This window comes from Hirundo rustica, chromosome 2, assembly GCF_015227805.2.
Source record: "Hirundo rustica isolate bHirRus1 chromosome 2, bHirRus1.pri.v3, whole genome shotgun sequence".
Taxonomy (NCBI): domain Eukaryota; kingdom Metazoa; phylum Chordata; class Aves; order Passeriformes; family Hirundinidae; genus Hirundo; species Hirundo rustica.
In genome coordinates, this window is record NC_053451.1 from 117111120 (window position 1) to 117135190 (window position 24071).

Below are 24071 nucleotides of genomic sequence, written 5' to 3' on the forward strand. Positions count from 1 at the left end.
GCGCATGCGCGCGCCCGCCCCGCGCGCCGCCTCAGGAGCCCTCAGGGGCGGCCGGGGCGGGGCGAAACACGCAAAAGCATCAAAATAAACCTAAAACGGAAAAAAGCGCAAAGCTCGCACCTCCTCTAAAGAGTGTTTGTGCGGATTGTTTTGTTTTGTTTTGTCTTGTCTTGTTGTTGTTGTTTTTCGTTTGTTTGTTTTTGAAATTTAATTTCACAGGCATTGCTGTGCTTGACCGGTGTAAATATATAGAAGTCCTAAAGGGTAACGTGTCCTCAGACTTCCCTGTTTCAAATGCAAACCTTTTGCCTTAAAAACATTATTATTAATAATAATATTAATATTATTAATAATGATAATAATAATAATAATAATAATAATAATAATAATGATAATGAAAGATTACATCGTGAGAAAAGGGATTCTGCTTTCACTTCTTGCCCACGGGAAGAAGAGCCTCTGGGTGGGGAGCTGAAGCCCAAAATGGTGCTCTGAGAGTTCCCCAAACCCGGCACGGCCTTACAGAGCAGGCGAGGGAGCAGCAGAGGACAAAGGAAGATTAATTCTATATCACAGAATCGTGGAATTGTTTGGGTTAGAAAGGGACCTTAAAGCTCATCCCATTCCATCCCCTGCCATGGCAGGGACACCTTCCACTGTCCCAGGCTGCTCCAAGCCCCAGTGTCCAACCTGGCCTTGGGCACTGCCAGGGATCCAGGGGCAGCCACAGCTTCTCCCCACCCTCTCAGGGAAGAATTTAATCCTAATATTCAGTCTGAACCACCTCTCTTAGTTTGAAGCCACTCGCTGTTGTCCTGTCACTCCATCCTTTTATCTCTCTCCATCTTTTTGTCACCTCCCTTCGGGTACTGGAAGGCCACAATTAGGTCACTTTAAAACCTTCCCCAGGCTGCACAATCCCAATTCTCTCAGCCTTTCTATTCCCATGGGAGAACTCTTCGTTGTCAACCCTGTGGCACGGCTCACTGTCACTGTCCTCCTACTGTCTGGACAATCCTTGAATTCTGGATTCTCCTCGGGACAGCCCAAGCTGTGCCAGGGCCCAACACAACGCTCAGATCCTTCCCAGCTTTGTGCTGTGCCGGTGCTCTATGGCAGGGGACACAGTGGCTGTGCCCTCCTGTGCCACCCTCATGGGGACAGTAACACCCCAAGCGCAGAGTGTTGAGCTGCAGAAGCCCGGGATGGGCTCGGGGGCTGTGGCTCCATCTCCCTTGTGCTCCTCACCTCCGTGCCCCAGCTGTGAGTGTCCCTTGAGAGGTGGCAGAGGTGGCAGCCTGTCCCCACTGAGGGCTGTGGCCTGGCTCCAGCTGCCCTTCCCTTCACAGCTTGGCATGGGCTGTGTGGAAGTTGTTGCTTCCTTTTCCCCCAGTTTGCCACGGTGGGAGTTTTTGCCCGAACAGGCCACCCAGATCTGCCACACCGAGCCTTGGCACGTTCCTGGTGTCGCATCTGCACTTTTTCCATCGCCTGCACACTGGAATTTTGTCCTGTGCTGTGCTCACTCCAAACCTTTCCCTTTCCTGCTTGCCAGCTGTGCCTGTCTTGGGCGAGTTATCCCGTGGGAACTCTCCTCTGGCAATGTTTGAGACCATTTATAGAACTAAGGCCTGACAGATCCAGTCCTCTCCTCATCCATCTCCATCAATCCCAGTCCCCACACCCCAGGGACCCCCAATCCTGCTCCCCACCATCCTTCCTTATCCATCTCTTTCCAGCTGAGGGAGAAGGATGTGTGTGGAACAGGGGGTTTTAAAATGAGTTTTACAGAAATCCTGAGGAACCGCCTTAGGAAGCCAGGATGGTGCAAGGCCACGTGCTCGGTGAACTTCTAAAGGCAAGGAAGGCTCATCCAAGCACCAAGAGCAGAACTTCTGAAATTCAGCTGCATTCCACCAACACCCCCTGGATTCTAACAGCGCTGCTTTTTCCATATCCAGGACATTTCCCACGCCATTTCCATCCTGGTGTGCCCAGCCCAACGCCACACTGAGCCAGGCCTTTCTTCTGACACCCAACACTTCAGCCCATTCTGCACAGGGTTTATTAGGAAACAAACACAATTTGGGGGATCCTGCAAACTCTGATTTAAATCTCTTTATTTTTTACAAAAAATACATTTTAACAAGTAAATAGAAACCATTTCCGTAAGTCCACCGTTGTCCAAAGTGTAAATGTACATTGTAAATTTACCATTTTTAATATAGACATGTGCTCTATTTTTGCCAGCTGTCTACAAGAAATTCATAGACGTGCTCTATTTTGCCAGTTGTCTACAAGAAATTCAGCTACGGTCTGATGCAATAAATAATGATTAAGAAATGGAAAAGCTACACACCGAGAAGTGGGAAATATAAACTTTGCAAAAGTCATACGTAGTTATATTACAGCCACCTCTTCCCAAATCAAACATTCAATTTCTGCTTTATAAAGTACAACAGTAGTGCATTCCTATTATTGGCATAGAGAGAGATCTTCCATAGAAATACTGTCCATGGAAAGGATTCCACTGAACTAAAAGGGACACCAAGGGATTAACTCAGGACAGTAGCAGTGCAAAAGCCAACAATATTGGCTTTATTAAAAAAAAAAAATAAAATAAAAATAGATACTTCCTATGAATTAACATACTGAACACTAATTAAACGATTTTTTTAAAATTTATTTTTTATATCTTAAAGCAAGACTCATTTTTCTGGATAGCTCTTTGGGTGACCAATCCCACCACAGAGGAAAAGATGGATCTGCTGTCTTTGCCACCCAGTTTGTCATTCCCAATGACTTGGAAAGAAATCCCTGCAGCTGGCTGGGAATTTCTCTTGGTACCGTTGCTCCCAGCTTTTCCATGGCCATGGAAAACTGGGAAGATTTAGAGCACACAACTCTGTGATTGGGACATGCAAAGCAATCACATGGAGACGAGAGATTTGCAGGGCAGAGAGTTCCTCCGAGTGAGCCCAAGGCTGAGCCAAGCCCAGCGCCCCTCTGCCTGTTTATATCTTACTTTTTATACGTTTGTGGGTCTGGCTGTGGGTTGGCTTCTGGAGTTTTCACCCCTCAGCCGAATGGCCAGACCAGCTGTCAGTTACAATTGTTTTCAGGTTAGGAATATGCAAACAAAGGACAGAGAATGAAAAATAAAGGATTTGTTTGTGTTACATGTGTGAGAAAGAGCAGAAACTGCTCCTAAAATTGTGCAGTAGCTAAAAGTCTGACTCCGTTTTATGAACAATCAAAAGGCTTTAAAAAACTCAGAAAAACCAGGGTGACACAACTCTAAAAGGGGAGATGTGAAAAAGAGGAATTCCTTTTTCTTGCCTATACTAAAAACTGTCTAAAGCTGTTGAAGCTGAACATTTTCAGCTCTAGCTCACCCTGTAGTTTACACCATGGATAAAGAAACATCCCTCTTTTCAAGTGCTCCCATCCAACTGGTCCATCCCCAGTTTTCAGGATAAAACCCTTAAAGAAACCTTCTTTTGGTAGTACCACACAAATATTCCCCAAATATGGCCCAAATTCTCACCTACTACTTACATTTCTATCCCATGAATGCAACACAGAACACTGCTGGGAGCAATGGAACAACACCGTGGGATACAACAACTCTGGGAAGGAAATCAAGGAAATTCTGGGTTGGGTTTTTTTTTTTCTTTGCATTTCTAAGATATTCCACTACTTTCGAAGAGGAAATACTCACAGGTATTAATGCTTATATAAGATCCAAAGTCAACCAAAAGGTGTCTGTAGAAAAGTATTAAGATTCCTAATAGTAAAAATATCTGCAAATTTACTTACAAATACATTTCCAAAGCAAAATCCTTAATTAAGTCCATCAGGGTGGGGGTCACTATTGACAGTGTTCCTTGAGGAGGAAGTGAACAGCCAAATGTGGAATATTTACACTGAGAGATCCACCTATGTCAAATATATAAAGTGAAGCAGCCCTATTTACAGTCTGGAACCTACAGGTTTATCATGGAAGAGCAATAAAACCCTGCTAAAAACATCGAGATTTTAAGTGCTGCTGATTTCATGCATTTGTTCCACCACCTGCCCTAAGATCTCATCCACCACGTCGATGTCGTAATTCACCTGCTGCAGGTCCAGGTCGGGCATGATGGTGGCCAGGAGCTGTCCCACGTTCACCCGGAGGGAGCGGAGCTTCAGGCTGGGGAGAGAACGGCACGGGATTAGGTGGAGGTGGAATTCCGTCTTCAGAGTTCACCCAACAAAGCTGGACTGGCAATCCAGGCTGGAGATGCTCCGTGACTCCCATAAACCAACAACAACAACAACAAAACCAAACAAACCCCACAAAAAAACCGATGCAAGCAAAGGTGTACCAAGATTATTTCTGAATCTACTCGTTTTTCCAAGCTTCTCTTCAGCTTTCAACTCGAAGGGGAATATTCCCTCAGTTTCAAACCAATATAAACTGAATTCCCATCTGAAATATTTCAGAATAAGCATTAGTACAATCCTTTATCCCACACCACCTGCATTTCTCAAAGCAATATTAAGCCCTGGTATTTTAATCCTTTTAGAAATCCAAACTACCACAACCCATGGGAACGAGAGGAGAGAAAAAAAGAGGAGAAGGCAAGAAAGAGGAGTTTGTCCGAAGTCTTTAAAATATAAACAGGAAATAAGAGTTATAGCCCAGGGAAAATGCTGTGCCTCCCTTTTTTTGGTTTCTTTCCTGGATGTCCTTGCTGTGTCCTCTTCCTGATCAAATTGTTTTGCCATGAGCCATCCCTTCTGTGGCCCATTTCCTTCTACTCTCAGATCCTTTTATCATCTCCATGACCAGTTCTCCCAGTGCTGCCATATCTCCATCAACTTGTGGGAGAGGGAAGTTACCTCCAAGTCCTGCATTTATTTCCTAATTCTTTTAGCAAACACAAGTCAGAGCTATAAGGAAAAATAAAATTAAATGCTGACAGATCATTTTTAATACGAGTCAGTTTCTTTTTTTTTAAGACTGAAAGGGGTCTCTGGAAATTATCCAGCTCATTCTCCACGCTCCTGCCGGAGTGTCCAGAGGTGGATCCAGCACTCCCTGGTTGGGCTCTTCCCCAGTCCAGCCCGGCAGGAGCTGGTTTGTGGCACCAGCAGAGAGCAGGGCCACTCTGTGCTGCAGAGGGCTCACACCGCACTGCCACTCCCAGCACCATGGGCACCTTCCTCCAGCTGCTTTCCCAGGAGCTGGCTCCAGCTCCTGCATGGAATTCACAGGTGCCTTTGTGGAATTTTCAGGGTTTTTTTTTTTTTTCCCCCAGCCCATTTTTGTCCAATTTGTCAAAGTCTCTCAGCAGCAGCTCTGCCCTCATGAGTTCCTTCCAATCTGATGGCATCAGGAATTTATTGAGTTTACTTGGATTGGTCACCCAGGCCATGAACCCCAGAATCCCCAGGGTTGGAAGAGATCTTTGGGATTATCCAGTCCAACAACCACCCCAAAATGCCATCCCCAGGGGCCACATCCAGACTCCTCCTGAGCACTCCCACAGACAGTGACTGCAAACCTCCCTGGGCAGCTCAGCCCAAGGCCTGAGCACTCTGCCAGGGAAATTTTCTGTCCCAGTCTCCACCCTGAGCCTGCCCTGGTGCCATTTGAGGCCATTTCCTCTCCTCCTGTCCCTGCCCCTCCTGTCAGGGGCTTGTGCAGAGCCACAAGGTTCCCCCTGAGCCTCCTTTTCTCCAGGCTCAGCTCTTTCCCAGCTGCTCCTCCCAGGTTGTGTTTTCCAGCCCCTTCCCAGCTCTGTTCCCTTCCCTGGCCATGCTCCAGCCCCTCAATGTCATTTTAAAGTGGCACAGAACTGGAAGCAGGATTTGAGGTGCAAAAGCCTTTTCCGGTCTTGGCCTTGGCTGCTGATCCCCAATCTGCCCTCAGTCAGCCCATGCTGGTTTGTCCTTACTCCCTTTTGACTCTCGTGGGGCTGCAGGTGCCTTCCAGGTAGATTCATTCCATGTTTTCCCTGGGATTGAGGCTGCAGTGCCAGGATGGAGCTCTGGCTGTCCTAAATATGGGCAGAACAACTGCCTTTTCCCAGGAATGTTAACTTGTGGAGATACTACAAGGCCCTCAGCTCCCTCTGAAATGCCTCTCATCGGGTCCCAGGGATCAATTTGCTGAATTGCTCCCTTAACTGAGTTCCCTTCTATCACAGGTGATGCTTCACCCCTGGCAGAGACCTCAGCTCACTCTGCTTCCACCTGCTCTGGGTTTTTTTGTGTGTGTGCTATTCCCACTTCCCAAAGCTCCCAGCTCTCCAGCTGGAAGTTTCAACCTTTGTTTAATTCCAAGACACAGCCTGGAGCCTGATTTCACAGGATTTGCATGCACTAAGGAGTTCTTACAGGAAAGTTTCAAATACAAACTCTTCAGTTGATTCAAGACAGAAAAACCTCAAAGTGAAGGTCATTACACAGCAGGAAAATAACGATCACCCTCTTTCCTGCCTCCCTTTTCTCTCCTTGGTTTGCAAGTTGTGTTTAGAAGTTATACAACGTTTTGGATATTTTAAGAAGAATCAGTTTGCCATTCTATTGTGCAGTGGCCAGTGCTGCTCACACAAATAAATCATAAATCACAAACATCACTTGATTAAAAAAAAAAACAAAACATTAGTTAGGAGTCACAAAAGAATTCTGAGCATCACATTTTATTATCAGACATAACCTTCACCAAAACATTTCAAATACAACCAACAAACAAAAATCTTGAAAGAACATCTAGAAAGAACAAAACTGATACCTTTCTCCATCAGAAAAATTTACAGAGTCTTCTACATTACTGGTGGTAGAATCGTTTGCACGTGCTACAGCCTGTGGGATCGAAGCTTTTAACTGAGCCAGCTCTGCCTTGAGCTCCTCACACTGACAGGCCATTTGATTCTTCTCCGCTTCTAGGACCTCAATCTGCCAATCCAAAGAAAAATAAAGCTGTGAGAACCATTGCAAACACGGTGGGGCAGAAGCGCTGTGTAAAAAATGGAGGCGATTTAAGTGCTGGGAGCGTTTGGCCGGACGTACCTCGCTTTTGTACCTGTCTCTCTCAATGGTGCACTTGTCCAGCTGCCTGAAAACGTCATCCAGCTGCACTGCCATCTCCTCCACCTCGCTCTTGCTCTCGCCATCAGCACATCTGCTGCACTCAGTCTTTAGGTTCTGCAGGGTGCTGCACTGCTCCTTGAGCGTTGCTATTTCCCCCAGGGCCTGCTCATAGAGAGCCGTCACCTCCGCCAAGCTCCTCCCGTCAGCGTGTTCCTCTCCAAAGGAGGGGACTGTCTCTGTTGCCTGATGGCACATTTCCTTTTTTACATATTTATTATTCATCTCCAAGAGCTGCTGTTCCAGCGTTTCCACCTGTTTGCTTAACGCTTCACATTTGCTTTGGTACATTTCTTTTTCTCTGTTCAACAACTGCAGCTGATTTTTCAGTTCATTTTCCACCTCCGCGGACGTCTCAGGAACGCCATTGACCTTTTGCTGTTCCTTTTCCATCGCTGCCCCAGGAATCTGGACTGGGATGTCCTCCACCTCTTCCTTTTTCACCACCAGCTGCGGGAGCTCTGTCTGCGTTGCTGAGCTCAGCTGCTCGTTCCTCGGTTCCGAAGTGCTTGCGCTGCAAGGTTCCCCCACGGCGGAGTTCTCCTTCTGCTTCTCGTCCTGATCCAGATTGATGCATTCCGCTTTTACCGCCGCAACGTCGGCATCTGCTGAAGGCTTCGGAGTGCTGCTCTCCTCCAAGATGATGACATCTTCATCATCGTCATCCTCCTCGTGGCTGTTGAATGTTTTGTCGCTGAGCCGAGGCGTCTTTAGGGACACGGGCGTCACACAGCTCTGCGTCCTCCTTTTGAGGCTGAGGAGGAAAATATTCGAATATTAAAATATTAAAAGAATCGGTTTATTTGCTTAAATGCTGTCAGATCATTTGTTTCCAACCACGTGCGGCGTTCCTCTGAACGCTGTTCAAAAATTACCACTCCAGAAAATCCCCCGCACGGGATTTTAATTTGTGTGGCTGGAGTAAACTCCTGTAAGGACAAGTGCCTGCCATCCACACACTCCCACATTGCTCTGAAACACTCAGTATTCCCAGAACATCCCCACAGAGCTTCAGGAAAACAGCCTGTGGAGCGTGGAGAGCACAGACTCTGCTCCTGAGCAGACAAATCACCAAAACCAGTTCCTTTGTCATTTTCTTGCACTCACTTTTGTACTTGACAAAGGCTCCAGGTCCCTTTCTGTTGGAGTCTAGGGCACTCCTTTGGCTGCCCTGGAGGGTCAGGGACCTGGGCAGGGGGGTCTGGGACCCCAGCCCAGAGCTCAGAGAGACACTGGCTTTGATCTCAGTCCATGGGAAAAACTTCCTACACTGAGAGAAGGTTTACAGGCCACAAGAATGTGAGAAATAGTAGTTTAGCTTATCACAGAATGAGAAAATAGTAGTTTTAGGTTCCTAGCATTGAAGTGAATGGGGACAAGATGGAGAATCTGGGGCGTTGCCTCCTTCTCCTTCCCTCACTCCATTGCTGCATTGACGTGGCACAGATTGGGTCAAAGTAAAGATGACCTTTTTAGTAATAGTGACAGACATTGGTAAGAAATAGTAAATAAGAAATACGTAGTAATTAGTATAAAAGATAAGGACAGCCCAGCTCAGGGGGGAGACGTGAGGAGTCCATGCAGCTGCGAACATCTTGTCGGACTCCGAGAAAATTGTAAGATAAGAAACAATAAAAGAAGTATGCAACACTGAAAAATCTAAACCTGAGAACTCCGTCTCTTCCTTCGGCTCGGCTCGGAGCTGTGCAGGGGAGCAAAGGACCCTGAAACCACCTCAATGTTGGGGTAAGCCCCCGACACCTTTCACCTGGAGCTTCCCAGAATTCCCACAGGCTGCCCCTAACACCATCACTAAGTTATTAATTTTAGAAACAAACAGGAATCTCCTTTGTAGAGGCCCACTCACCTGCTATCAGCATCCACGTGAGGGGAAGAGACTTGAATTAAAATGGGCAGAGATCTCCTAACAGAAGCATCTGATGATTTTGGTATAATTAACCTTGGAAGAGCTTCCTTTGTATTCGGAGCTGAGAACGCTTTGAAGTCTTTGCTTGAAGAAACAGATGTTTTTAAAAGTATTTCATTATTGATCTAGAAGACAGTGTAAGTTAAGAATGGAAATAAACAGGTATTAGTAGATTCTTCAGGATAGATTTGAGCAGTTTTTTATGTACCAATACCTAAAATTCTGAAATTTCCATATCCAAGTACCTCCATGAACCCAGGCTCAGGATTTTGGGACATCCCCAGGAAAGCTGCTCAGAGTTGATTCAGTTGGCCCAAAATGAGCAATTATTTCACTTTTAGAAATTACTTTTGTGCTGGGGGAGATGTAATGGCAGAGAAACAACAGAATGAAACAAATAGGTTAGAACAGAACACGCAGCATTTCTCCTCCAAAAATGAAGTGGTCTTAGGTCAGAAATTGACTTTGAATGCAACTGAAACGAAATCCCACTTAAAAAATTTGATTCTCAGTTACAATCCGGACATTCCCATCAAACATCTCGTTCTGCATCTGGATTTAATCTGAATTTGAGTGTCTCCCTGCACAAGTGCAGCTGTTCTACCTCTATCTATCCCCACCTTTAAGGGCATCTTTGCCTTCACATCCTCATCACTTCTCTCTCCAACAAATCCCCTTTCAGGAACTGGGTGTCCTGCCATAAAAACAGCCACGAGTGACTGACATCTCTTCTAGTTTTGGCCTCTGTCCCTCTCAAACTCCTTCCTAAGGAGAAAGAAATGGTGGATTTTCCATCACTGGGCAGCAAGGAAAGGCCATTTGGGGTTTCCTCATGGGGAGCAAATCCTGCAGAGCCATCAGAGTACAGAACTGGATGTTAAAGCAGACACTGGGAGCCAGGGCAGGCTCCTGCCAGCTTCAGGAGTTACCTGGGGGCTGTACTCCAGTCGCCTCTTCAGTTTTTCCCTGTCCCTGCACAGCAGCAAGGGAAAAACAGAAATGGAGAGCTTAGATTCAAACTGTTCATTGGCTATAAAAACTAAATCTAAGCACTGAAAGCTAACACAATACTCCATACAATAATCCCAGTTTACTGAATGACAATTGCCTCAGGAAGCTGGAAGCTTGTCTGAGGTCAGCTTAACTTCCAACAAGTTCCTTCTAGATTACTTATGAAAATATTTGAAACAACCCAAATTACAGACACAGTTACCCGAACCAGTTTTTGTCATACACTTTAACTAAGAACCCTTTCATTCCTAAATAAATGCATTGATCTTTTCAATATGCTGCAATGCGGACCTTGAAAGTTTCACGGCCAAGGTCTCCTAACAGCCCTCAGTTTGCTTCTGGGACATCCCAAACTATTCCCACACTGCCAAATCCTGTGGAACATCATCCCTCTGGGAGCTGGACTTTCACCCCAGCTGCCGCACAGCTCTCCTTGCCGGTTTTTGGTGCTGAGAGCTTTGTGAAAGCCTCCAGAACTCACTTTTTCTTGTAGGTTTTCTCGTACGTGGGATGTATCAAATCGTCATCCTCCGGTTCTTCTGGCACGTTACAATTCCTGAGGGAAGGAAGGGGACAGGCAATAACCCCCAAGAGAAGGAGCTGAACACCCCCTCAGGCGTCCCTGGGCCGTCCTTACCGGAATTGTGGGTCAGGGTTGAGGGAGCAGTACCACTTCTCCGGCAGGTGATCGATTCCGTCCGGGAGCTTCCGCCACTTGAGGCACGCGTCACACTGCACCCACGTCTGGTCAGGCTGTTTCCTGGGCAAAAAAAGCAAAACAGATCAGGCTCTGCACATCAGATAAACCAGTGACAGCGTGTTCAGCTCTCTGCTGTCGCAGTGGGACTCACTGGATCTCCTCGACGGGCAGAGCTAAGGGATATTCCTCGTTTTTCTTGGTTTTCATCTCGTTCCAGTAATCGTTGAGCTTCTCTCCCAGTGCTGCTATCGTGAGCCTACGAAGGAAGGAATTCAAAGATCACCTTGAATAATCCAGTTCTAGCACAGAAAGAACCTTTGTAAACTCCAGTGACAGAATTAGTGCACGAACCACTTTAATATTTCTAATTGCACAAGAGCGAGGAAAAAGCTTTTCTAGAAGTTTTTCCTTTTATAAAAAGTTTGTTTGTTTTGTTTTTTTTAATTTAGAAACCTGGAGAATTGAGGAATTGTCCCAAGTCGTGTTTGTCAGCAGATGAATTCCTGGAAATATGGGTCAGAGCACAAAGAAATCAAGAGTGCTGTTGATGGACAAAGCAAATCCTGGAGGGGCTTCAGCAGCTCAGCCTCAACCAGAGAATTCAAAAAAAGCACAAAACCAATCCAGCACCTCACCCTGGTTTTGGCTGCGCCTGTACATCCCGAGTGCTGATAACAAGGAGCTGGCAAACATTTGATCACCTCAGTGTGATAAAAAGGAGCAGGTCAGTCTCACCCAGGGGAATTTTCGGTTTTGTTTCCTGCTCAGGGACTCCCAGAGCTGGCACACCCAGAAGGGAGAGGCGAGGAACAAGCACCGAGCTCCCAGGTGAGCTGGAGGTGAGGACAGCCCCTGTCAGCCCGTGCAATTCACCTCTGAGCAATGCAGCGGTGAGTAACCAGGCCCAGCCCTCCCTGGCCTGGCTCAGCCCCAGGCCTTGAACCAGCACAAATGTTTGTGCAGGGCTGTGACCCAGAGCTCGGATCCAGGTCACCTCTGAACCCCGGGCAGGGATTGCTGCCCCACGGGGCACCAGAAGGGCAGAAACGAGCACTGAGGCAGGGATGGGACCACATCCCTTTTCTGGGGAGGGAGGAAGTGCAGGGCACCTTCCCATCAGGTTCACAACTTTCCAGCCCAGAACAAAAACATCTTGTCAAAGCCTGGAGCGCTCCTGGCAGAAAAACCTTCCCAGAAGATGTTTCAAGTGTGGTATCACCGTTCACCCACATCCCAAGTGCTAGGGGGGGGAAAATCAGAGGAAGCTGGGAAGTTACATTCCCATTGTAACAGCCCTGAAATCAGAGGGGAAATGCAGTTATGGGGAATCTGTTCCTGGCTGATAAAACATCCAGCAGAGTGGAGACAGCACAGCCAGGTCCTGCTGGAATCCCTGCAGGAATGGGAACTCCATGGAGCTGATAGAACACACAGCAGCCAGGAGAGGAGAAGCTGTTTTGCTGGGGTGAAATCCCTCTCCTCAGATGAACTTGGCTCATTGCAATTTAATTGTGAGACGAACTCACACCTCCACCCCAAAGCTATGGCCAGGAACAGCTGGATGTGGCACTCAAATGCTTGGAGACCTTTTCCAGCCTTAATGATCCTGTGATCCTCCACTTGTCTGGATATTGATTTAATTATATTTTTTTTGGACAGACTGGTTAGGCACAAAGTTCCCAGATTTCCTGGGGTGCTGACATTCAAATCAAACCCAAGGGATTGAGGAAACACCCCTTTTTTTCACGTGAAGTGTTCAAAAAACCCCAACAAGTGGAAAACATTCCCTGCTCACTGTGCCTGCCAAGGGCATTCCCAATTCCTGCCCCTCTGCCAAAGGAACTGGTGGTGCCACACGCAGGAAATGGTTCAGCATCACCAACGTTTGCAATCCATGCCCAAAATTTCCACATTAAAATCCACATTCAAAGCACTGTTGGTTGGGCACGTGGAAAAATGCCTCCTCCTGAACAGCCACAAAAGAATATCCAGGAAAAAACATGGGGAAAAGGCAGGTGTGGATATTGTGGGAAAAATATTTATAAGGAAAGAGACAAAGAGAGGACAGATAAAAAAAGTGTCTAAAAGGAGCTGTTTGCATTTTTGCATTTAAACCAGGTTTGGCCAGAGCACCTGATACTTTTATTTTTCCTATTAAAAAGAAGCAGCTTTATCAAAGTATTTCCCAGGAAATGACAACACAGGGGTAGAAAATGCAGATAAAAAATACCTGTATTCATTGGTGTAGTCGAAATCTTGCTTGTTGTGAGTTGGTTTTAGGAAGTTGCATTCAATAATCCCAACAACACCCACACCCATGTTGTTTGCCTGCGAGGAATTAAAGTTTATCAGGAAAACCAACACAAAATCCATGCCAATACTGCAAGAGTTTGCTGGAGGTAATTATTAACTGTATCTGCATTGGGTAAAAAAGGATTTTCTGGCTTCTGACTCCTCTCCAAGGAGAGGATCTTGATATAAACCCCCCAAATAAATCCTCTGTTCCAGTCCTGTAAGAGATGCTCAGATTCATACTTTTGTATCAAAAAGACTCAAAAGCAAACAATTTAATACAATTTTAAACTGCTGCATACAGCAAAAAAAAGGTGATTTTTATAAAGTACACATCAATATCTTGCTTTTCATCCCAGTTCTTTTTTAAAATCAGTGTTTGAATGAAATTTGTCAAGATGTCAAAATATTCTGAAGCCTCAATTTCTTACCTTTAACTGACAGCCAACTCTTTCATAAGCTTTGATGAGCCTGTTTTTGTGGTACATCATTATTCCATAATGGTCTTTGTTCCTGCAGTTAAATCCAAAAGTAATTCTGACTGTTTTGGCCTTTGAGCAGATATTAAGGAAAACCAGAGTGAATCTCATGGAACACAAAAAATAAAGAGTTATTCTGAGCAGGTCCTTGAGGTTTCTTTTCTTATATTGAGATAATTCCTTCAGTATGACTTAAAAAAAACCCAAAAAAACAACAAAAATAACCCCAAATTCATGAATGTAACAGCAACAGAATCCAGTCCCAGAATTCAGTTCTGCAATGGAAATATGAAAGGATACACTGAGAAATTTGGGTCTGTAAATATCCTTCTCGATGAAGGCCAAACTTTTGGAAACCAGCTGTGTTTTCACTTTCTGTCCTCTCAGGATGATCTGCATGGTTGGCTTCAGGTACAAAATACTGCAGTAAGCCTATAAAACACACATTATTAAAATTCAAACATTTACAACCCTCCAGCTCCCAAAAACAAACCCAATTTTAAAAACCCAACACGTACTCTGAGGGAATAATCGCTTTCTGGAACAATCTGGTCCAGTCTCTCCTGTTTTTTGTAGCCTCTCTTGCCTGTTTCATCCAAGTCTTCTGGAATTCTGATGTCGTATTTATCCTTGTCAAAGTCAAATTCTGGTCTGTTGTTTTTATCTCTAAGAACGAAGACGGGGAAATGTATGAATTATAGGGGGGGAAAAAAACAAATACAAGAGGAGGTGTTGTGGTGGAGCCAGGAAGGAAGGAAAAAAAGGGGAATTCCTCAGAGATTTGCTAAAATACACACATTTGAGTCCAGCTTCCCTTTTTTTTTTTTAATTGCACACAGCTTGTTCCAGTCATTCTACACGCAAAGAACCCCCAAATCCTTCTAGGTTTGCACACACTGAAAGAAAATGTGAAATTAATGAGAGGTAAGAGATTGGATTTATCTTACTTTCTGAGATTCCAAATGATAATCCTGGTGCCTTTTTTCCCCATGATGGCATCCAGCTCAGCCAGTAATTTCTCCTCAGTAGAGAACAAGGAATGTGTCAGGATGGCTTTGAGGCTGTTCCTGGATTCTGCCAGATCACTGATCTGCCGTGGGCTCTGTGTTAAGGCAAGGGACTTGGAATGGAGTAAAGATTGCAGAAAGTGAGGAAGTTTCTGGACTCAGTTCCCAGCTTCTCATTCAAATTTAAAGGTTTTAACCAATTACAGCATCTCCCAGAATTTTCTGGCTTATGTCTCCCCTCCAAGGAGAGAATCTTGCTATCAACATCCAAAAAAGCAGCCAAGGATTTCCTTCAGGTGATGTTATTCCCCAAATCTGGGTTGTACCCACAACTCTCACAGAATCACCGTGTTGGAAGAGACCTCCAAGATCATCGAGTGCAACCCAGCCCCAACTCCTCAACTAAACCACGGCACCAGTGCCACATCCAGGCTTTGTTAAACACATCCAGGAATGGTGACTGCACCACCTCCCCGGGCACATCACGCCAGAACTTTATCATCCTTTCTGTAAAAAGCTTTTTCCTAATATCCAACCTGCATTTCCCTTGGTGCAGCTTAAGGCTGTGTCCTTTCCTTCTGTCAGTGCTGCCTGGAGAAAGAGCCCAACCCCAGCTGAGCACAGCCACCTTTCAGGGAGCTGTGGGGAGTGATAAGGTCACCTCTGAGTGTCCTTTCCTCCAGGATGAACAACCCCAGCTCCCTCAGCCCTTCCTCACAGGGTTTGTGCTCCTCACCAGCCTCATTCCCTCCTCTGGATGTGTCTCAATGTCCATCCTAAACTGAGGGGCCAGAGCTGGACACAGCACTCAATGTCCATCCTAAACTGAGGGGACAGAGCTGGACACAGCACTCAATGTCCATCCTAAACTGAGGGGCCAGAGCTGGACACAGCACTCAATGTCCATCCTAAACTGAGGGGCCCGAGCTGGACACAGCACGCAATGTCCATCCTAAACTGAGGGGCCAGAGCTGGACACAGCACTCAATGTCCATCCTAAACTGAGGGGCCAGAGCTGGACACAGCACTCAATGTCCCTCCTACACTGGACACAGCACTCAGTGTCCATCCTAAACAGAGGGGCCAGAGCTGGACACAGCACTCAATGTCCTTCCTGAACTGAGGGGACAGAGCTGGACACAGCACTCAATGTCCTTCCTACACTGGACACAGCACTCAATGTCCTTCCTGAACTGAGGGGCCAGAGCTGGACACAGCACTCAATGTCCTTCCTACACTGGACACAGCACTCAGTGTCCATCCTAAATGGAGGGGACAGAATGACCTCCCTGCTCCTGCTGGCCACACCACTCCTGATCCAGGCCAGGTGCCATTGGTCACCTTGGCCACCTGGGCACACGTCGAGCTGCTGTCACCAGCACCCCCAGGTCCCTTTCCTCCTGGGCACTGTCCAGCCACACCATCCCAACCTATAACACTGAGGTTCTTGTGACCAAAATCCAGGACTCGGCACTTGGACTTATTAAACTTCATCTTGTCAGACCCTGCCCATCCATGCACCCATCCCCTGTTCACCGGGAATGCCGAAAGGATATGTTGGTTGGTGAACGTCACGATGGGAACCATGACATGCTCTGCGTTGGTGACTTCCAGGAAAGTCTGGGACAGCATGCCCACGCTCATGGTGTCCCCGTTCTTGGTGAAGACGATGGCGTCCTTGCCCAGGCGCATGGATCCCGACTTGAAGCCGTTCCCGTACAGCCCCACCGGGACGCGGCCGTTCATCACCGACTTGTCGCTGAAGCCGAAGCTGCAACGTGGAAAACGTGAGAGGAGGGTGGGGAAAAAATCCCTGGAAGACTTGAGGGTTCAAGGGATGCAAGTGCAGGACTTGCCAAGTTACTTAATCCAACCCTCTTGTTTAAGAGATCAGGGACTCTTCAACAATTAAATCCTAAAATCACCTGGACAACACTGCTAAAACCACACTCGGGAAAATCTGCTTCCAGCTTTTAAGTATGGAGCAAAAATATTGAATCTGGAATTAGGTGAAAAATATTCTTATGGGATTCTGATAGTTATCCTGTAGTCTCACAGTAAATACTAATAAAAGCCCCCAACCCTGTATTTTTCTCCACTCCACTTCCTAGAAAATATTTAATCTCCAAGTTTTCCATTTCCGTATCACACTTCAAGTAAAACAGGGAACTGCACGTGGAATTTAGGAAGCTATTCATTATGGCATCTAACAGAAAAATAACAGTTTGAATTCAAGCTCGCTCAAATTTAAATCTGCAGGCAGAGCAATTTTTTACACTGAGAGAAACTGCACAGAAAGCTTCCTGCTACAGTAGAAATAAGAGAAAAATCAGTTCCAACCTTACAGAATATTTAAAGATAAACAATTATTTACAAAATAGAAAATTCATTGATTTTTCTACAATACATTCTATTATTAACATTCCAGTGGGTTTGAGCTCAATCTCCCTTTTCCTCTCATTCACTAACTTAAACTAAAGTAACTAATAATAATAATGATTATGGTGACAGTAAAAATAAAATATTTGAATTCTTCTTATCTCCATTAGCAGGCACTACAGAGAGTTTCCAGTGTAAAGGGAAGGCTGAGAGAAAGGATAAAAGGAAATGATGTGGTAAAAGTTCCCTGAAAGTCACAGGGAAGCTTTAGCAGCACCTGCCTGCTCTGGAGTCTCACCTGGACATTCAGGACCTTCAGAAAGGCTGAATTTATGGGCAAAATCAGTGAATTACGTAGGAGAAACAGGAGTAAACGGAGCACTGACAGAACCAGAGCTGGGATCTGTGCAGGACAGGTGAAGAGGGCGCTCACCTGAGCATTTTGTGCAGCTTCTCTGAGTTCATCCCATTCCCGTTATCGGTGAATGTCAGGCAGATGTTGTCGTTGATGACGGTTTTGTCGATCCAGATCTGCTTGGCGCTCACGTCCGGATCGTAGGCATTATCTGAGGGCAAGCAGAACAGCGTGGGAGACAGAAAACAAAAACCAACTGAGTGCAAACACATTCTCAAGCGGAACAGCTGCATCCAACCCAGGAGAACCTCACACAAAACAACACAAAATTCCCCGGATTATCAATGACAGCAACACAGAGACCAAAAATGTAGCTGGAGGTGAGCAGCTCACAGGAGAACAGAAAATGAAAGCAAGCCAAGGTTCCAGTTTCATTTCCTGCCTGCAGAGCAGCTGGTGCAATGCCTTCTTTCTCCCTTACAGCCCTTAGAGAAGGGAGCTGCAAAATGCTTTCGACACGACTTTCTGTTTACAGGATGTGAAAGAGAAAGCAGGGCTCCACAAAGCCCAGGATCCTGGCAAAGAATCCTGGCCAGGCCCAGCCTCAGCTGCCCCAACAGCACCTTCCTTCCATCCCCTGGGATTTGGGAGGGGAAGGAAGGGTGGATGTGATGGCACCTCTGCCTCTCTGCAGCTTCAGCTGAGAGACAGAAAATAGCTCCAGCCAATAAAAGGAACCAGAGCTCGGCAGGTTTCTTCAAGTCCAAAGTGTATCACAGCGAAATATTTCATAAAATGTATTTCAGCGTCACAAAAGAGGACATACAGGTACAGCTGTAAGTTTGGAAGGATTTGGAGTGTGAAAAGAGATGAGATGATTTAACAGATTGTACTCTCAAAACAGCCAGGCCTTCCCACAGCCACAGAGCTCTGGTTTCCTCCTGTGGGACAGCTTCGGGTTTATCCAGCTGAAAAATCCATGTTTTCCTCTGTTGGGGGGCGGAAAGGAGAGGGAAAGGCAAGATGAACAACAGGAGCTAATGAACAGCTGCACAGGCCCCAGGTAACGCAGGGAACAGGACCAGAACAAAGAGAAAACACTGAGGGTGCTGAGCCAGGTCTTCCCCTACCTGCTGGAAAAAGGTTTTGTAACGAGAAACAAGAATTATTCCAAGCTGTTGATCACCTACCTATGAGTTCTGCAATTGCACTGAAGGGCCAGGTGTGACTGGTGGAGTTGGTGTGCAAGAACTTTGGGCACAGCTGGAATAAAGCACAAGCAGGGGCATTAGTTTGTGCTCTCCAAGGCAGAAAGCTGTTTCTGTTAAATAAAGGAAGATTCCAGGAAGCTGGTTTGGACAACACTCCCCAAAGGTTGTGATTGAAATGATTTCTGGGTATTGGCAGGGAACATTAACACAGCTCTTGAAGAGGAAATTCAGCACAGTCTCAGCGTATTCTGAGCATAAAAACCATTGCTATCTAATGATGCCAGAGGCTACAGAAAACATCAAAGCCAGTAACAGAAGCTCCCAGATGTTAAAAACTCCCATCTTCAACCAGGAGGATTCAAACTTCACGTGAAGAGTGAGCAGCACCCAACACCCTCTGTGCTCACAGTGACTAAAATCCCCTCTCAGACCCTCCCAAGGGGTGCTTTGTGCTTTTAGCAGATGGATCCCACACATTTGATGGACCCAAAGGCGCAGAATTAGATGAAAGTATACAAATAAAGCACTTCTTTATGGGATGTAACTTGGAGATGTCAGTGACAAAAGAACTGCCAAGCAGCCCCAGCCCAGGCTCACATATATTCACTTCAAGGTTTGGAAAACCAGAACTAAATATCCATGTAAGTTAAGGACCTGGAGTAATTTTAACTGCTGCAGCTGGTACTTGTGTTCGCATTATCCCTGAGGAAATCCACGGTTACACTCCCACAAAGCCTTTAACACAAACCCCCCGCAGGGATTTGCTCAAGCCCCCCTGCCAGGGCTGTGGTGACAGCAGGAAAAAGCAGCACCTCTGAACACAACACTGAAAACAGCCCCTGAACCACTGAGTTACACAGACACCAGAACACAGACAGAGAAAATCTGAGAGGTACTTTAAAATGCTCTGTACAGATCCATTAGGCAGTATTGCCTAATTTTTACGGGGCTACTCGTTGACCAGCGCTTTTGTAAAGATATGAAGTGCAAACAAAAAGTCAAGTGCAAATCAAATAAAAGCGAGCAGCCACTTCAAAGCTCCAAGGTGAAAAGGAACGATGCTAAAAGCAAATCCTAGAGCCACAGGGAGGGCACCAGAGCGGGAGGAAGGCACAGGGAGAAGCAGCAGCCGCGGTTCAGAGCGACACGAAGTGCCAAGAGGCGTCACCTCGATGCTCAGGTCACAGCAGCACATGACTCTCGCTCCCAACTGCAACTTAATCCCTGCGCTTCTCCACGGAGCGCCGGGGGGAACAGACACCGCGCTCCTCGCTGCCATCTGCGCTCCAGAGCTCCAGGTTCACAAAGCCTGGTGCACCGAGTCAGCCTAAGCCAGCAGAGTGCTCCCAAACACCTCCAAGTAATCCTGAATCCAAAAGAAAATTCCTCTGGGCTATTAATGGAAAGCTCTCATGTGCCACGACACGTGGGCAAAAAGGATCTTTGGATCTCTCCCTCTGCTGTAAGGAACTCGGGGGATCCTCAGAGCTCTGCGTGATTCTCTTCACTTGCACAGAGCCGGCAGCATCTGCTCCTTTGTTTTCTAAGCTTTGGGATCAAAATCCACCAGAAACAACTGGTGGGGTTTTGTCCCACCTGAAATCCCCTCCCCGGCAAAACAAAACGGTATTTATAAAATCCCAACCCACCACAGGGCTGCACGTTCAGGGATCTGGCATCTGCTCAGCTCCCTGCTGAAACACTGAACAGCTCCAGCCACACAGGAGGCTGGAAATGCTGGATTTCCTGCTGGATTCCCTGGAAAACAGACTTGCCAAGAAGTCCTGACTGTGGCTTTGACAGAGGCATCAACTCACACTTGGGAATCTCATGGAATCCTTGATCCACCTTGTCCCCAGCCCAGAGCACTGAGTGCCACCTCCAGGGATGGGCACTCCAAACCTCCCTGAGCACTCTTTCCAGGAAGAAAATTCCTTCTGGAAAGGAAGAAGCAGCTCCCCTGACCATCAGACAACGCTGAGGAAGGACAGAAAGAACCTCAGTGTCGCCCACAGTGGCAGCATCAGCAATAAATGTCCTTTTTTGCCCGTGAACCAAATCCTTCTGTGTGCACAGCAACCAAACCTTGCCTGTGTAAGGCAACAGCTCCACCCCCCTCGTGTCAGTGCTGTGAACCTCTGGGGATTCTGAAAACATCGCAGGAATCCTGCCTTTATTCTCTGGATCACTGCTTGGGGAGGGTTTGAGAGAGGCTGGAGAGTGTTCACAGGACTGGGAATTGCAGCAGGTGTAGGAAGGGCTGGAAGATGGGAACTGGAGCAAACGGGGCCTCGGCTCTCACAGCTCCCACCCCAAAAGGTGAACGAGTCTGCCAGAGGAAATTGATGGGAAAGTTACCTCAGAGCAGACAGCACCACCTGATCACAGGATTCCAGACTGGACCGGGTTGGAAGGGACCTTAAAGACCACCCAGTTCCAAGCCCTGCCACGGGCAGGGACACTTGCCACCAGAGCAGGATGCCCCAAGCCCCATCCAGCCTGGCCTTCCTCGTGCCAGGCATTGAAACAAGAGCACAAAAACCAGATTAAAACCAGGAGAACAGTGCTTTAAGGCCAGCAGTTTTGTAGTTTCCTCCAGAGCAATCCAGCTGTCAGCAACCACTCCCTAATTCCTGATGAACTCATCAAGAAATATTCGAGTCCGTTTGTCCCCTTGCACTTCATTCATCAATGTGCCGCTTTAATTAGCTCATAATTAATTGAGGTTCAGTAAGAGCTGAGCACTCACTTGGCCAATCCAGCTGTTTTGCTCGCTCAGCCAAAAACATTTCGTTACTAAGCGGGTTTTGTTTAGTAATTTCCTTTTTTCTGCTGAGACCAAGCGCAGCCAAATACAACCCAACTTCTTCCAGCTGAGCGTGTCTGAAACTCAGCTGTCTTGAGAGCAGCACCTCCTGCAGTTATAACCAGCAAATACTGAAGAATAAAGCAGTTTATCTCTCAAAAACGGCAGGCAGCTTCGGGAACTTCAGTTTTCCAAGCAAACCTGAACTGTCCCAGCCCCTGCAGATCCTCGGGAGTGCACAAATCCCAAAGCCCTGCAGAGTTTCCCTCATCTTAGGAACTGATTGCTTGCACAAAATAGTTTTTTGTTGTGTTACCAATCATCGTTGCACTGATTCGTGCATTTGAGTGGAAAAAAAAACCCAAAAAACCACATCTTGGTTTATCCTGCATTTATTTAACAACTTCTTGGGAACAACGCTGCCATTTTCATGGAATTGTTTAGGCTGGAAAATCCCTCCCAGCTGTGCCTGGCGCCCACCTTGTCCCCAGCCCAGGTGACACCTGCAGGGATGGGCACTGCAAACCTCCCTGGGCAGCTCTTCCCAAGGCCTGAGCCCCCTATCCACGGGAAAATTCCTCCTGAAACTTCCCGAAATTTCTCCTCCCACCTACACAATCCCAGCTCCACGACTGTGCAATGAACCACATCAAGGGACCGATCCAAATTAAAAACCACTCTTAAAATATTAACCTGGATCACTTCCCCGAGCTGCTTCATTGTTCAGCTGGATAAAAAAATATTGCCAGAGCAACAGCAGGAGATAAATTCCAGCGTGGGAAGGAGTTCCCAGGCCCTCCCAGTGTCTCTGAAAGCACGGGAAGTACTTTATACTCCCAAAAAGCTGTGACCATCAGCTCTCCCCACCATTCTCTGCATTAAGAAGCCTTTTACAGACCTGGTCAAAGCTGACTCAGCTGCTTCACCTGAGCCAAAAAAAGAAAAAGAAAAACCCTACAGAACTCACAGCTTTCACTGGAAAGCCACTGAATGCAAATTCTCTGTGCCTGCAACAGGAGAAAACTGAAGAGGAGCCTGAAAATAATTCAGAAAGTGACCAAGCGTGTCTTGTTTCGTTCTTGCCTCTGAGAGCTCAGCCTGGCAAAGTGATTTCAAGCTGAGAATGATTTCAAACTCTCATCTGCCAGATGCAAAGGCTGAGTTTTGGATACTTTTTCTTCCCGAGAAGACCAATACTATGTCCAAAAAGTAACAACAAATCCAAATCTTCATCTAAAAAGCAGGACAACCCTGCTGCAACAAATTACCACGCCAACTGTGGATTTCAAGCACTTGCAAGAATTAAAGGCCTGAAATCAAAATCAAAACCCAGTTTTGGAACTTTGAGGAGGTGACGTCTAGGGCTCACCTCTAGAACCACGGCAACTTTTATCAGGGCGATATAAATTCATATTAAGGTAACAGAAGTTGATATTCTGTGATATAATTTCAGCCAGAGGTTGGACTCAATGATCTCGGAGGTCTTTCCCACCCTGAATGATTCCGTCATTCCGGCAGTGCTGAGCAAATTCGAACACACCTTTTTTCACTCAAATATTTGCCAAGTTACTCATCATAGTACTCCTGCTTCTTTCTACTATTCTATAAGCAAGGTAACGAGCCAGGTGTAGCTCTAGGTGAGGTTTAGAGGCATTGACTTTATAAAACCCCTCCTGTTTCACCTGGAAAAGCGGCTTTAACTTCATTTACATCAGCACAAACAAACGAGCGATCGCCACAACAGCTCGGCAACAACACCGCGACCGAAAAGCACAACACGGCAGCATTTAACTGCGCGAACACTCATCCCACACAGATGTAATCAGGGTTAAAATGTAATTAGGCCGCTTGCAATAAAAGTAGTTAAGATTCGAAGTTATAAGCCGGCAATTAGAGGTCACGGCGCTCACCAGAGGCTGGCAAATCCCGCCCTCAACACCGAGCCCACCCCCAGCCCTCGCCTTCCCCCCGGCACAGCCCGGCCGGACCGAGAGAAGTTCATTTTCCAGGATGTGAGCCGGGATAAGAGCGGCAAAGCCCCCGGCCCCACGTTCCCCCGGGAGAGACGAGGCGGCGCTCCCCGCCCTCGCTGAGGGAGTGACCCCGGGAGCGCCCAAGGCCAGCTCAGACGGGGCTCAGAGCAGCCCGGCAGGGCGGCAGGCGTCCCTGCCCCCGGCAGCGGGTCGGACCGAGCCGGTCCCTCGGGTCGGGTCCCTCGGGTGCGCTCCCCCGGCCGGCCGCGGCCCCGCCGCCCGCTCACACTCACCGCGCTCAGCCGGATCCCGCCCTGTGTTTTCGCCGCCATCTTCGGGCCGCGGCCCCGCGCGCGCTTCCGCCTCCCCGCGGCCCTTTCGCGCTTCCGGCAGCGGGCGCGCGCCCCGGGGGGCGGGGCTGGGGGCGGGGCCACGCCCCCGCCGGTACGGGCGGGGCTGGGGCTGAGGGAGCCGTGAGGGGAGGGCGGCGGAGCGGCCTCAGGGGGTTGCTTATATGGGAAAAGAGCTTGGGAATCAGCTGTGCCCGGTCTCCGCCTTGTCACCTAGCGCGGTGCACTGAGTGCTTCGTCCAGCCCTGTCTTGGGCACCTGCAGGGATGGGCGCTGCAAAGCTCCCTGGGCCCCCTTTCCATGGGGAAATTCCTGCTGCTGTCCGAGCTGAGCCTCCCCTGGCCCAGGCTGAGGCCGTTCCCTCTGCTCCTGTCCCTGTTCCCTGGGAGCACAGCCCGACCCCCCCGGCTGTCCCCTCCTGTCAGGGGCTTGTGCAGAGCCACA

At 47.4% G+C, this 24071-nt stretch overlaps 1 protein-coding gene across 1 annotated transcript; it reads right to left on the reverse strand.

Annotated features, from left to right (window-relative positions):
* Positions 1-2131: 2131 nt before the first annotated feature.
* Positions 2132-23661, reverse strand: MORC3 (MORC family CW-type zinc finger 3). Its single transcript, XM_040056067.2, has 17 exons — positions 23571-23661; positions 18478-18550; positions 17366-17498; positions 16110-16324; positions 14494-14641; positions 14065-14212; positions 13847-13978; positions 13499-13618; positions 13006-13103; positions 10927-11031; positions 10713-10835; positions 10557-10631; positions 9994-10036; positions 9005-9189; positions 7060-7891; positions 6782-6945; positions 2132-4192 (listed from the first exon to the last, which is right to left on the reverse strand). The coding sequence occupies exons 1-17, from the start codon at positions 23607-23609 to the stop codon at positions 4039-4041; spliced, it is 2787 nt and encodes a 928-aa protein (XP_039912001.1). The 5' UTR covers positions 23610-23661; the 3' UTR covers positions 2132-4038.
* Positions 23662-24071: the final 410 nt, after the last annotated feature.

Bases quoted from the DNA above. Each gene is read 5' to 3' on its own strand.
- MORC3 (XM_040056067.2), bottom strand. From the start codon at position 23,609: ATGGCGGCGAAAACACAGGGCGGGATCCGGCTGAGCGCG. The intron at 10,836-10,926 runs GTGAGTCCCACT...TTTTTTGCCCAG, and splicing joins CTGCCCGTCGAGGAGATCCA to GAAACAGCCTGACCAGACGT. The intron at 10,037-10,556 runs GTGAGTTCTGGA...GCTGCTGTGCAG, and splicing joins GAGAAAACCTACAAGAAAAA to GGACAGGGAAAAACTGAAGA.